The 15,040-nt window shown below is 42.0% G+C and overlaps 1 protein-coding gene across 2 annotated transcripts in view; it reads left to right on the top strand.

Moving 5' to 3' along the window:
• LOC147121204 (proteasome activator complex subunit 4-like) overlaps positions 1–15,040 on the top strand; it is a 187,606-nt gene that overhangs the window by 58,899 nt on the left and 113,667 nt on the right. For both annotated transcript variants that reach the window (XM_085981336.1, XM_085981335.1), the window contains 3 exons: positions 2,189–2,253; positions 6,675–6,825; positions 8,084–8,182. In XM_085981336.1, the coding sequence (XP_085837462.1) occupies positions 2,189–2,253; positions 6,675–6,825; positions 8,084–8,182 (315 nt within the window). The remainder of the gene's footprint in view (positions 1–2,188; positions 2,254–6,674; positions 6,826–8,083; positions 8,183–15,040) is intronic.

Below are 15,040 nucleotides of genomic sequence, written 5' to 3'. Positions count from 1 at the left end.
AACACCACTTCCTACCTTCTGCCACTCTGAATTACCCCTACTCTTTGCTTTCTGTCTTGAAGCCAGCTAGCTATCCATTCTACTACTTGTCCCCTGACTCTGTATTCTCTGACCTTATTCATTAGTCTATTATATGGTACCTTATCAAAGGCCTTTTGAAAATCTAGATAAATTACATCTACTACCTTACCCTTGTCTACCCTCTGTTACCTCTTCAAAAAAATTCAGTGAGATTGGTCAAGCAAGACTTTCCCTTTTGAAATCCATGCTGATTTTTCATTTATTATATTTTTGGTTTCTAGATGTTCTTCTATTTTCTCCTTTAGTAGGGATTCCATTATTTTTCCAATGTTAAGCTGACTGGTCTGTAGTTCCCTGGACATGTTCTATCTCCCTTCTTAAATATAGGTTTATATCCTTTTCCTCCCCAGAAGGTTTTAAAAATTGGAATAGGGTTTCCCCACAATTTTGCTGGGGAAGACTGTTACTTAACGCTCAACTGGTGCTTGTACTATACTATATATGCTGTTTCTACTTTTAATAATAAAGGCTTTCTCAAAGTTTTGGGAATTCCAACCACATATGGCAGGTGCAAAATATTTCGCCTCTTCACGGTAAAAGCTTATTTCTAGACGTGAATGGGAACCAGCTTTAAATTGCTTGTGGTCCTGGTCTACATTTATCCCTCAATCATTGCTAAAACAGACTATCTGGTCATTTGTCTCATTGCTGTTGGTGAACTGGCTGTTTTGTTTGCTTACATTACAACAGTGACTACATTGTACTTATTTCATTGGCTTTGGAAAGTCCTGAGGATATGAAAGGCGGTATATAAATATAAGTTCTATCTTTGTTTCTACAATAAAGTATAATGAAAACCATTAAGCAACTTAAAGCCAATTCCTGCTCGTAGCTGGAAACCTGCTTTTGCACTGCAGGACTCGAGGAGCCAACAGTTTGTTGGGTTAATTCAGGGCAGCAGTGGGGAAGGGGGGCTTAGGTCAAGGCTGAGGGAGACATGAAGGGGGTAGTGGGTGGTTGTGTGTGAGAGTGCATACGTCAGGTGAAGGCAGGTTTGGGTTTGGCTGTGATGCCTCTTGCAGTCAAATAGCGCACCCAAACTCTCTGGGTTGGATTTTGTCAATGGGGAGCTTTTGGAGGCGGGACTCCCACTTGTTGGGTTTTAGTCCCGCCTCCATCGACTTGTGGCCAACCCACGCTATTTTCCCTTGATTGACCTTGTTAAGCCCACCCAGCGGGCTTAGCAGGCCAATTAAGGGAAAGCCAGTTACAGGTGACGTCAGCGAGTGCCGTTTCATCTGTCAAGAGCTTTTGACAGATGAAATGTCATCGTTTGACAGCTCTGTGAAGCTGTCAAACACTGACAATCTGTCTTCTAAGTTGTCTTTACTCAAGACTCAATTAGAAAGCCTTCCTGACCAGAAAGCAGAAGGCTGCAGCTTTTGACAGTTCAGCGTCCATTCTGCTTTCTGTGCCGGTGAGCTGAGGGACTCCCGAGACCTGAAGGGAAGAAGCCTGCAGGAAGAAGTAAAGGTAAGTAAAACTTATTAAAACACTTTACACACACCTCACACACTTACCTCTGCACACATGCACCCATTACTCACCTGCACACCGGACATCTCGGCCCCTCCGACCCCCGCAGACCGACGGCCCGCCTCACTGACCCTGGCGAGGTTTGGAGCTGTCGGGAAGCCCACACTTCAGGGCTCAAAATAGGGATTAGCCAAAAAACTGCTTGTTAACTACCTGTTAACACAGTTAATTGGCATTAATCCCCTTCCCACCTCAGCACGGGTCGGCTCCCCGCCTCCTTGCAAGATGGCATGAGGCGGGTTGGGCACCCGCCCCCAAATTCTGCCATTTCCCTGGCAGTCCTGCCTCCAAACCCACCTCCCCAGGGCTGGCAAAATCCAGCCCCCTGTCTTTCACACATGAACTCCCTCTTGACTGTGATACTCGTGTGCCCAGTTCCTATGAAACTGTAGCCTAGCAAGAATCATTTGAGAAGGAGAAAGGATAGAAAATTAGTGGACAAATTGAGGGGGAAAATCTTAACATTCATCCACATTAAGATCATAATTTTCATTTAACTGTGCACATAAAAGCTTTTGACTTCTATTAATGTCTTTAATTGAAATAACATTGGTGTCCTTTTCTGTTTTAGGTAGAGAGGGAACTTTGCTCAGCCACAGCAGAATTTGAAGATTTTGTTCTTCTGTTTATGGACAGGTATGTTTTAAGGGTTCACTTATTGACTGATCCTGGTAATAGCAGGATCATAGACTACGGATGTTAAAGAAACCATTTTTCATCAGGTTTGCAGGAAAAAATAGTTTATGCCATATTTATTAACTCCTTTATTAAAAAGCTGATAAATATCTGTTTAGGTATGAGGTTGAAGTTCACTAGTGTCAACATAGGTAATCAAGTAGTCCATGGATTACATTTGTTTCCAAGTTTCTGGCACCATGGAAATTAATCAAGTAAACAGTGGAACAATATTGAAATATGGAGATTTTTAGATTTGAAATTTTGCTTTGGGAGACTAATAAAGTGGGGCAGAGTCTAAGTTATACTGTATACACTCTTGGGAGTAGCAGGTTTGATGGGCTAAATGACACTTTCTCATCCAAAGTGGCCCCTCTTCCCAAAGAAAAGTAATCAACTCATGCTTTGGTGTAGTTCTCTGACACTTTTCCAGATGGCCATTCTTCACACGTGAGCTCAGATGGTGAATAGCTCAGATTATTTGAGCATGAACAGCATCATAACTATATATCATCTATCTTTTTAAGAGTGATTACTATATGAATGTTTCCTTGCTGCTTTCATCGGCAAATATGCCCACGATGAGTTACAGTGTGGGGAACAGGAAGCGAGTGCGTTGTAAGCTTTGTTTTCAAGAAAATAAACTTTCAGACATGATTATAATAGACAATAAATGTAAACATTTTCTACAGTACACATTAATATTTCATACATTCGTGACTTGGATGGTCACTCTTACTGACTCTTCCTTTTTTAACCCCAAAAGTAACAGAATAACGCCAGTTCTCTAATTCTCATTTATAAATTTCTTCAGGTTAGAAAATGAGAAGCCATAATTTGCACAGCAATTGTCAGAAATAGTAAAGTTATTAAGGACTCTCTTATTGCCATTGGAAAGACTGATGTGCTAGAGACTAGAGTTAATTTTAAAATGTAATACTTGTGGAACATTGAAGTAGCAGTTGAAAATCATTTCAATCAGATAGACTTCCATTGAAGTCAATGGAAAGGAAAATCAGGCGGGGTGTGTAACGGACGGCCAATCTCCGATCTCCCATATTGTGCCCCTGCCGAAGTTGAATTTCACCCCCAGAGAGTGGTAAAGGAGAATGTAGACCCATTAAACACAGATGTAGGTGAGATTATAGTGGACAATAAGGAAATGGCAGAACTTAAATGAGTGTGTTGTATTTATTTACACAGTGGAAAAAGTGGACAAAATACTCAGTGGTAGAAGGGCACCTAAAAAGTAATTTGAGAAGAACTTAACTGGATTTAATTTGAGTAAAAAATGGTAATGGAGAAAATAATGGTATTTAAGGCAGACGAGTCTCCAGGACCAGATGGTTTCCACCCAAGTGTATTAAAAGAAATAAGTGAGGAAATTGCAATCGTCAAAATGTTCTAATGCCTTCTAGATTTATTAATTCTGCATATGGATTGGAAAATTGCTGTTCTCACTCCATTATTTAATAAGGGGGTAAAGAGAAACCAGGTAACATCAGTTGTGGGAAAGTTACTAGAATTTATTATCAAGGACATGACTGAGCACTTTTGGTCAAGTATCAGCTGATCAGAGAGTCAGTATGGATTTGTGATGGGTAGGTCATGTCTGACTAAAGTAGTTACATTTTTTCAGGAGGTCTCTGACATGGTGCATAGGAAAGTGTCTGTGGATGTTGTCTGTATGGGCTTTGAGAAGGCATTTGATGAGGTTTAGCACAAGAGATCATCAATGAATGGGCACGGAATTGGAGGTTACTTTGTGACTTGGGTTGGTAATTGGTTGAGATATAGGAGACAGACTAGGTATAAATGGAAGGTACTCTGATTGGTGGGATGTGACAAGTGATGTTCCCCAAGGATCTCTACTGGGGCTTCAGCTTTTCACCATATATGTCAATGACTTGGACGAAGGAATAGAGGAGAATTGCATATCTAAGTTTCAGATGCCATTAAGTTCGGAGGCATAGTAAGTTGTGTGGATGGGAGCAGGAAGTTACAAAGGGACATAGACATATTAAGTGAGTGGGCAAAACTATGGCAGTTGGAGCTCAATGTGAGGAAATGTGAGGTCATCCACATTGGATCTGAGAAGGACAAATTGGAATACTTTCTTAATGGTGTGAGTTTGGGAGCTGTGGAGGAGCAAATCGATTTGGGTGCCCATGTACATAAATCACTAAATTCTAGTGCACAGGCACAAAAAGTAATCAAAAAAACTAATGGAATGTGGACCTTTATCTCAAGAGGATTGGAATACAAAGAGGAGGAAGTTATGCTTCATTTGTACAGAGCCGTGGTCAGATCCCACTCGGGCACTGCGTTCAGTTTTGGGCACTGCATCTCGAGCGAGAGATATATTGGCCTTGGAGGGGGAACAGCATTGGACCTCGAGAGAGAGGTATTGGCTGTAGGGGCACAGCACAGATTCATCAGACTGATATCTGGACTTAAGGGGTTAACGAATGAGGACCAGTTGCATAAGCTTGTATTCCCTTGAGGTTAGAAGGGTTAGGGGTGATCTAAACAAGATGTTTAGAATGATAAAAGCATTTGATGGGGTTGAATCAGGGAAATTATTTCCTGTAGTAAGGGAATCCAGAACAACGGGGCATAATCTTAAAATGAGGGCTAGGCCATTCAAGAGTAAAAAGGGATCACTTTTTCCTACGAAGGGTAGTGAAAATCTGGAACACTCTTCCACCAAAAGGCGGTGGATGCTTGATCAATTGAAATTTTCAAGACTGCGGTTAACAGATTTGTTAGGTATGGATCAACGGCATTGAGTTACCGATCAGCCATGATCTAATAGAATAGTAGAATAGGCTCGAGGGGCTGAGTGGCCTACTCCTGTTCCTGTTTAATTTACTTTACCATTGTTCTGCCCAACGATATTTTATCTAATTCATTCTGTAATCTTTAAGGCTGCCTTCTCCAATTCCACTGCTCTAGTTTGACATCACACCCTGTTAGACTTTTTCGTACATGTTTAGGTTTTAAAATTCTTTGCCCTCCATGTTGCTGAAAGTGCGAGCTGATAACGGCATGGCGAGGGTAATGGGGTATCTGGAACCTTTGTGTGTAACGGGACAATATATCTCCTTAACCAATTAGTTTAAAGGATTGAGAAATAAACAGAGGAAGGAATGAGAAGGTGGGGGAATTCAATGTCTAATCAGGTATAGAAAGAGAAAGAGGGGGAAAGAAATATTGGGTTTAGAGAGAGAGAACAAAAGAGACCAAGGAAGATAAAGAAAGAATATAAAATTAAATATTTGACTTTTTAAAATCAACAACAATTCACAACCTGAAGAAATGAGACTCCACACTATTAATTGTTAACTTTTAGGGCAAGAGAGGTTGATTGGCAGTCATTTACAATTATCACATTGTTAAAAGGGTACTTACGCGATTTATTACTAGACGTAACTTTCCGTGGAGAGTTTAACGGGCAACTAATGTGCAAATCCAGCAACTTCATGAAAATCATGGGGAGGTTAAGGGCGAGATGCAGTTTTTGTGAAGCTAACGGCAGAGAGGCACAAATTGGCCAGCAACTTGTGGTGATTCGCAATTCATGGTATTCCTTCGTTGCCACCAGTTGCTGGTCGATTTGCACATTAATAACACACACTTAATGGCTCAGTATTTGCTGAAAAAGTAAGTTTCTGAATTCATCATTTTATATAAATTAAAAATAATAGTGGTCCCAACACTGAGCCCGGGGTACCCCACTCGGTACTTCCCACACCTCTGACATAGCTCTTCTAATTTGTATGCATTTTTTTCTACCCTCCAGCCAATTTCTTATCAATTTGAATCCCTACAACTTTGAGTTTAATGAGTAGCTTTTTGTGTACAACTTTGTCAAATGCCATGTGGAAGCACAGGGCATACCCCAGTCCAAATGGGTTGTCACTTCCTCCAAAAAGTTAAGGAGATTGTTTAGACAGGATCTTCCCCGCCCCCCCCCCCCCCTCCCTTTGACACTATACAGATAATCAAGTTTATCCTGATTTGTTCCTTTGTATTACATGGAATGGAAAGAAGACTAATGAATATGTAATTGCATGTGTTTGTTTTGTCCCTCCTTTTAAATATGGGCACTGCATTTAGCATCTTTTCAATTTAACGCCCCAGTATCCCGTGACTCCCTCATGATCACCTTCCTTGTCTCTCAACACTTCAGGATAAATAACATCTCCCTTGCAATTTATTTGTTCTTGGGTCATAGAATATCTAAAGTTTCCATCTCACCTACATGAAAGTCCTATTCAATTAAGTTCTGGTTTAACTTTTTTTGCTGGAGAGATTAAGGAAAGGAGTCATTTTCTTAAATGTGGAGTGTGTGTTTTACATTGTGGCTTGTTTGGGTTTAGGTGTTTTGCTCTGATTGAAATTAGCACGCTGGAACAAACGAGAGAGGAGACAGAAACTGAGAAGATGACTCATGTGGAAAGCTTGGTGGAACTGGGACTCTCTTCAACTTTTAGTACCATTCTCACACAATGCTCCAAAGACATTTTTCTGGTATATGGATTACTATTCATATCTAGTTAGTTATCTGTAAATTTACTAGAAGGAAAGATTGCAGTATGGTTTCTAAAATGTTTGTGCTTTTTACCTGGAGCTCTGTTTTTCCTGTTGACGTAAAGGTGAGAGATTGTACCAAGAGCAATAACTAAATATCTGGTTAGAATGGCATTGACTACAAAAATTAACAGATTCCAGGTTTCTTGTAGAAATTCTAGCTTTTCAAAAATAATCTGTTTGGGCATTCAACCAATTATCAAAAACCCTGAGGTTATTCAAGAAACAGGCAGCTGCTGCAATGATGTATAATTTTGTCTGGATGGAGTAATTAGAATGGGCCGAATGGCTTTCCAGACCTTCCATGGCATTGTCCACAGTAAGTGATATAATATGGTCTTTTTGAAGGATACAGCATTCATTGCCGTAGCTGAAATCATGTGGCACATTTTCGGGGAAGTGGGTCAGAATTACTCGAGCAAAGTGAGGCCAGGATTTTCTTGAATAACTCCAGGGTTTTTGATAATTGGTTGAATGCCCAAACATTATTTTTTGAAAAGCTAGAATTTCTGCAAGAAACCTGAAATCTGTGCTGCAACTGTTAATTTTTGCAGCCACTGTCATTCTAACCAGATATTTAGTTACTGCTCCTGGTACAATTTCCTACCTTTGTCAGCAGGAGAAAAGGAGCTCCAGGTAAAAAGTTACTTCCATGTGTTTGAAAAATCTTGAAATTTCTGTGTGTACTTAACACTGCAGACATTATAAGGAGTTTGTGCCTCCTCAGCCTGAATAAAATAGCTCTTCTACTGGTTTATACATGGAGGCTGTTGTAATTCAGCAAATTTTAATTACCACCTGAATGTGCTTTGTAATTAGCAAAAATACAGATGAGCTGGTTTGAGTGTTCGTCGCTGGTCTCATGTAAATCTGCTGTTTTGTTGGCCCAGGTGACATTAATTTGGAGGTTTTCTAAATGTCTAGATTACTATCAAAAATAATGATGGTATTTATGACCATTAGCTTTGATGAACTGTAAATGTAATGTTTGTATACTCCAATGTGCGATGCTCCTATACTGAGCATCTTGTGTGCCATTCAGTAAGAATGACTGAAATGTAACCATACTAGATTTTTTTATGGTGCATTTTCTGGGGCGAGAGGGAAAAAGCAAACAATTAAAAACAAGAACTTGCTTTAGCAAAGGAAATAACCGCGTAATATGTTGTAATAATCTGTTTATCCATTCTAATTTTAGGTTGCTTTGGAAAAGGTGTTTAACTTTGCTACGACAAATATTTTTGAGACCCGTGTTGCTGGCAGGATGGTGGCAGACATGTGCCGAGCAGCTTCTAAGGTTTGAAACTTCTAGAATTGTTGCAATAGACCCACTGCTGCAAATCTAATTTAACCTTTTTAAATTGTGGTCACGTTTATTTATTGCAACATGCTTTTAAAAAAAAAAAAAAAAAAAATTGACACTGCGCAACAATTTTTGAATTGTCATCATAGAACATAATGATTGAAGACCAAGCATCTGCTGCAAGGGGGGTGGGTTGTGAATTTTTCAATCCTACAAGGATCTATTCAAAGCAAATCATTATTTAAGTCAGAAGTCAAAAGAGATAACAAGATATTTAAAAAATGGCCGTGGAAATGTTAGTATTCACTACTGCAAAGTAATATTGGACCCCAAATCTATTATTGCACCTTGTTTACATACGAACATATGAATTAGGAGCAGGAGTAGGCCCCTCGAGCCTGCTCCGCCATTCAGTAAGATCACGGCTGATCTGATTACTCCACATTCCCGCCTACCCCCGATAACCTTTCACCGCCTTGCTTATCAAGAATCTATCCACCTCTGCCTTAAAAATATTCAAAGACTCTGCTTCCACCGCCCTCTGAGGAAGAGATACAAGCCTAGCCTGTCCAACCTTTCCTCATAAGACAACCCGCCCATTCCAGCTATTAGTCTAGTAAACCTTCTCTGAACTGCATCCAACGCATTTACATCCTTCCTTAAATAAGGAGACCAATACTGTACACAGTACTCCAGATGTGGTCTCACCAATGCCCTGTATAACTGAAACATAACCTCACTACTTTTGTATTCAATTCCTCTTGCAATAAATGATATTCTATTAGCTTTCCTAACTACTTGCTGTATCTGCATACTAACCTTGTGCGATTCATGCACTAGGATACCCAGATCCCTCTGCAATCTCCCACCATTTAGATAATATGATTCTTTTTTATTCTTCCTGCCAAAATGGACAATTTCACATTTTCCCACATTATACTCCATTTGCCAGATCTTTGCCCACTCACTTAACCTATCTATATCCCTTTGTAGTCTCCTTATGTCCTCTTCACAATTTATTTCCCTACCTATCTTTGTCTCATCAGCAAATTTAGCAACCATACCTTCGGTCCCTTCATCCAAGTCATTTATATAAATTGTAAAAAGTTGAGGTCCCCAGCACTGATCCCTGTGGCACACCACTTGTTGCATCTTGCCAACCAGAAAATGACCCATTTATGCATACTCTCTGTTTCCTGTTAGCTAGCCAATCTTCTATCCATGCCAATATGTTACCCCCTACACCATGAGCTTTTATTTTCTGCAATAACCTTTGATGTGGCACCTCATCAAATGCCTTCTGGAAATCTAAGTACAGTACATCCACCGGTTCCCCTTTATCCATAGCCCATGTTACTTCCTCAAAGAACTCCAATAAATTGGTTAAACATGATTTCCCTTTCACAAAATCATTGTTGACTCTACCTGATTACCTTGAACTTTTCTAAGTGCCCTGCTATAACATCTTTAATAATAGCTTCTAACAGCTTCCCTATGACAGATGTTAAGCTAACTGGCCTGTAGTTTCCTGCTTTCAGTCTCCACCCCCCCCCCCCCCCCCCTTTTTGAATAAAGGAGTTACATTTGCTATTTTCCAATCTAATGGAACCTTCCTCGAATCTAGGGAATTTTGGAAAATTAAAACCAACGCATCAACTATCTCACTAGCCACTTCTTTTAAGACCCTAGGATGAAGTCCATCAGGACCTGGGGACTTGTCAGCCTGCAGCTCCAACAGTTCCCTGGTGATTGTAATTTTCTTTAGTTCCTCCCTCCCTTCCATTTCCTGATTTACAGCAATTTCTGGGATGTTACTTGTATCCTCTGTAGTGAAGACCGATGCAAAATACCTGTTCAATTCAACTGCCATCTCCTTATTTTCCATTATTAATTCCCCAGACTCACTTTCTATAAGAGCAACGCTCACTTTGTTAACTTTTCTTTTTAAAATATCTATAGAAACTCTTACTATCTGTTTTTATGTTTCTAGCTAGCTTTCTCTCGTACTCTAATTTTTCTCTCCTTATTAATCTTTTAGTCATTCTTTGCTGTTTTTTATATTCTGTCCAATCTTCTGACCTGCCACCCATCTTTTTGCAATTATATGCTTTTTCTTTAAGTTTGATACTATCTTTAACTTTTTTAGTTAACCACAGATGGTGGGTCCTCCCCTTAGAATTTTTCTTTCTCGTTGGAATGTATATATTCTGTGTATTCTGAAATATTCCCTTAAATGTCTGCCACTGCAACTCTATTGACCTATCCCTTAACCTAATTTGCCAGTTCACTTTAGCTAGCTCTGCTTTTATGCCCTCATAATTGCCCTTATTTAAGTTTAAAATACTAGTCTTGGACTCACTCTTCTCTCCCTCAAACTGAATGTAAAATTCAATCATATTATGATCGCTGCTACCTAGGGGCGCCTTCACTATGAGGTCATTAATTAATCCTATCTCGTTGCACAATACCAGGTCTAGTATAGCCTGCACTCTGGCTCCAGAACGTGCTGTTCTAAGAAACTATCCCGAAAACATTAGATGAATTCCTCATCTAGGCTAACTTTGCCCATCTGATTTTTCTAGTCTATATGTAGATTAAAATCCCCCATGATTATTGTCATACCTTTCTGACAAGCTCCCATTATTTCTTCCTTTTATACTCCATCCTACCATGTAGTTACTGTTGCGGGGCCTGTACACCACTCCCACAAGTGACTTCTTGCCTTTATCATTTCTCATCTCTACCCAAACCGCTTCTACATCCTGGTTTCCTGAACTTCATATTTTTCTTCCTTCTCCCTGTTCTTACCACCCCTCCCCCCCCCCCCCCCCTCCGCCCCCCCACCCCCCCAAAAAGCCATAGCTCTGCCTGGTTATATAGGATTAGCCTTGGGCTATCCCGTTCAGCCGCTGGCCCCGCTCCTGTTCCTGCTGTCTATGTTGTTGTCCCAGCTCAAGGCTGCTGTTAAATCCTGGCCCCACTTTGTTCAAGTGCTTCTGCTCACTTCTCTGAAAATGTGTCACATGTTTTCAGCTACGGCAATGAATGCTGCATCCGATCTACATCCACTTCCTTCTAAAAGACCATGCCATATACGGTACAGTAGCATAGTGGTTATGTTACTGGACTAGTAATCCAGAGGCCTGGAATAATGATCCGGAGACATGAGTTTAAATCCCACCACAGCAGCTGGGGAATTTAAATTCAGTTAATTAAATAAAAGTCTGGAAGAAAAAGTTAGTATCAGTAATAACGACCATGAAACTACCGGATTGTCGTCAAAACCCATCTGGTTCACTAATGTCCTTTTAGGGAAGGAAATCTGTCCTTACTTGGTATGGCCTATATGTGACTCCAGACCCACAGCAATGTGGTTGACTCTTAACTGCCCTCTGAAATGGCCTAGCAAGCCACTCGGTTGTACCAAACCGCTACGAAAAACATTAATAAGAATAAAACCAGATGAACCACCCAGCTTTCACCTGGGCACCAGATTCGGACACGACAAAGGCACAGCCCAGTCGACCCTCCTCACTAACATTTGGGGACTTGTACCAGAATTGGGTGAGCTGTCTCACAGATTAGTCAAGCAACAGCCTGACATAGTCATGCTCACAGAATCAGATCTTTCAGCCAATGTCCCAGACTCCTCCATCACCACCTCTGGGTCTGTCCTGCTGATGGGACCAGAGGTGGCGGCACAGTGTTGGGAGTGGCCCTGGGAGTTCACAACATTGACTCCGGACCCCATGAAGTCTCAAGGCATCAGGTCAAACATGGACAAGGAAACCATCATCACCTCCCTCAGCTGATGAATCAGTACTCCTCCATGTTGAACACCACTTGAAGAAGCACTGAGGGTAGCAGTGGGACAGAATGTACTCTGGGTGGGGCTCTTCAAACATAGAAACATAGAAGATAGGAGCAGGAGTCGGCCATTTGGCCCTTCGAGCCTGCTCCGCCATTCAATGCGATCATGGCTGATCATCCAAATTCAGTACCCTGTCCCTTCCTTCTCCCCATATCCCTTGATCCCTTTAGCCTTAAGAAATATATCCAACTCCATCTTGAATATATTTAATGAACTGATCTCCACCGCCCTCTGTGGCAGAGAATTCCACAGGTTCACCACTCTCCGGGTGAAGAAATTCCTCCTCATTTCAGTCCTAAATGGCTTACCCCTTATCCTTAGACTATGACCCCTGGTTCTGGACTCCCCGACCATCGGAAACATCCTTCCTGCATCTACTCTGTCCAGGCCTGACAGAATTTTATAGGTTTCGATGAGATCCCCCCTCAATCTTCTAAACTCCAGTGAGTATAAGCCCAATCGACACAATCTCTCCTCATACGTCATTCCTGCCATCCCAGGTATCAGCCTGGTGAATCTTCGCTGCACTCCTTCCATGGCAAGAACGTCCTTCCTCAGATAAGGCGACCAAAACTGCACACAATACTCAAGGTGCAGTCTCACAAGGCCCTGTACAACTGCAGCAAGACATCCTTGTTCCTGTACTCGAACCCTCTTGCTACGAAGGCCAACATACCATTTGCCTTCTTAACCGCCTGCTGCACCTGCATGCTTACCTTCAGCGACTGGTGCACAAGAACACCCAGGTCTCTCTGCACTTCTCCTTCTCCCAATCTATTGCCATTCAAATAATAATCTGCCTTCCTGTTTTTGCCACCAAAGTGGATAACCTCACATTTATCCACATTATAGTGCATTTGCCATGTTTCTGCCCAATCACCCAACCTGTCCAAATCGTACTGGAGTTTCACGACATCCTCCTCACAGCATACCCTCCCACCCAGCTTTGTGTCGTCTGCAAATTTGGAGATATTACATCCAATTCCCTCGTCCAGATCATTAATGTATATTGTGAACAGCTGGGGTCCTAGGACCGATCCTTGCGGTACCCCACTAGTCACTGCCTGCCACTCGGAAAATGACCCGTTTATTCCAACTCTCTGCTTTCTATCGGCCAACCAGTTCTCTATCCAAGTCAATACCTTGCCCCCAATCCCATGTGCCTTAATTTTGCACGCTAATCTCTTATGCGGGACATTATCGAAAGTCTAAATATACCACATCCACTGGTTCTCCCTTATCTATTTTACCAGTTACATCCTCAAAAAAATTCCAGTAGATTAGTCAAGCACGATTTACCTTTTGTAAATCCATGTTGACTTTCTCCGACCCTGTCGCTGCTTTCCAAGTGCTCTGCTATTACATCTTTTATAATGGACTCTAGCATTTTCCCCACTACTGATGCCAGGCTTACCAGTCTATAATTCCCCGCTTTTTCTCTACCACCTTTTTTGAATAGTGGGGTAACATTAGCTACCCTCCAATCCATGGGTACTGTTCCAGAGCCTATCGAGTTCTGGAAGATGACCAGCAATGCATCTACTATTTCTAGGGCCACTTCCTTAAGTACCCTAGGATGTAGATTATCAGGCCCTGGGGATTTATCGGCCTTCAGTCCCATCAATTTTCCTAACACCATTTCCCTACAAATACTGATTTCTTTCAGTTCCACCCTTTCATCAGACCCTATGTTCCCCGGCATCTCTGGGAGGTTATTTGTGTCCTCCTTTGTGAAGACATCACCAAGAGTGGCTCGGTAGCACCACTACTACGACAGAACTGGCTGAGTCCTGAAGGACATAGCTGCTAGTGGGGCTTGCAGCAGGTGGTGAGAGAACCACCACGAGGAAAAAACCTATTTGACCTTGTAGTGTATGTACCTTTAAGAGGAACTATGTTTTTGAAGCCCCTGTATACCGTAGTACCAGTAGTGACCACTCGGGTATATAAGCCTGTGTAGTGTCTTGGTTAGTTAGTTCACCTCCAGACCTTGTTCAGTAAACACTTGTTAAATCAACTCCTGCATTCCGTGTCTCCATTAACACACGGATCTAACAGACCTTGTCTTCACCAATCTACCTGTCGCAGATGCATCTGCCCATGACAGCATTGGTAGGAGTGACCACCACACAGTCCTTGTGGAGATGAAGGCCTGTCTTCACACTGAGGACACCCTCCATCGTGTTGTGTGACACTACCACCGTGCTAAATGGGATAGATTCAGAACAGATCTAGCAGCTCAAAACTGGGCATCCATGAGGCGTTGTGGGCCATCAGCAGCAGCAGAATTGTATTTCACCACTATTTGTAACCTTGTGGCCAACCATATTCCTCGCTCAAGCCAGGGGACAAATCCTTGTTCAATGAGAAGTGCAGAAGAGCATGCCAGGAGCAGCACCAGGTGTACCTAAAAATGAGGTGCCAACCTGGTGAAGCTATAACACAGGACTGCATGCATGCTAAACAGTGGAAGCGGCATACTACAGACAAAGCTAAGCGATCCCACAACCAACGGATCAGATCAAAGCTCCGCAGTCCTGCCACATCCAGTCGTGAATGGTGGCCAAATAAAACAACTAACGGGAGGAGGAGGCTCCATGAACATCTCCATCCTTCTTGATGGCGGAGCCCAGCACCCCGAGTGCAAAAGACAAGGCTGAAGCGATTGCAACCATCTTTAGCCAGAAGTGCCGAGTGGATGATCCATCACGGCCTCCTCCTGAGTCCCCACCATCACAGAAGCCAGTCTTCAGCCAATTCGATTCACTCCATGTGATATCAAGAAACGGTTGAGCTCACTGGATACAGTAAAGGCTATGGGCCCCAACAACATCCCGGCTGTACTGCTGAAGACTTGTGCTCCAGAACTAGCCACGCCTCTAACCGAGCTGTTCCAGTTCAGCTACAACATTGGCATTGAAGTGGAAAATTGCCAAGGTATGTCCTGTCCACAAAAAGCAGGACAAATCCAATCTGGCCAG

This window comes from Somniosus microcephalus, chromosome 3 (genome assembly GCF_052327205.1).
Source record: "Somniosus microcephalus isolate GS21.2 chromosome 3, FLI_Smic_1.0, whole genome shotgun sequence".
NCBI classification, from domain to species: Eukaryota; Metazoa; Chordata; class Chondrichthyes; order Squaliformes; family Somniosidae; genus Somniosus; species Somniosus microcephalus.
Note: the sequence above shows the minus strand (reverse complement) of the source record. Positions and strands in the feature narration are given on the sequence as shown.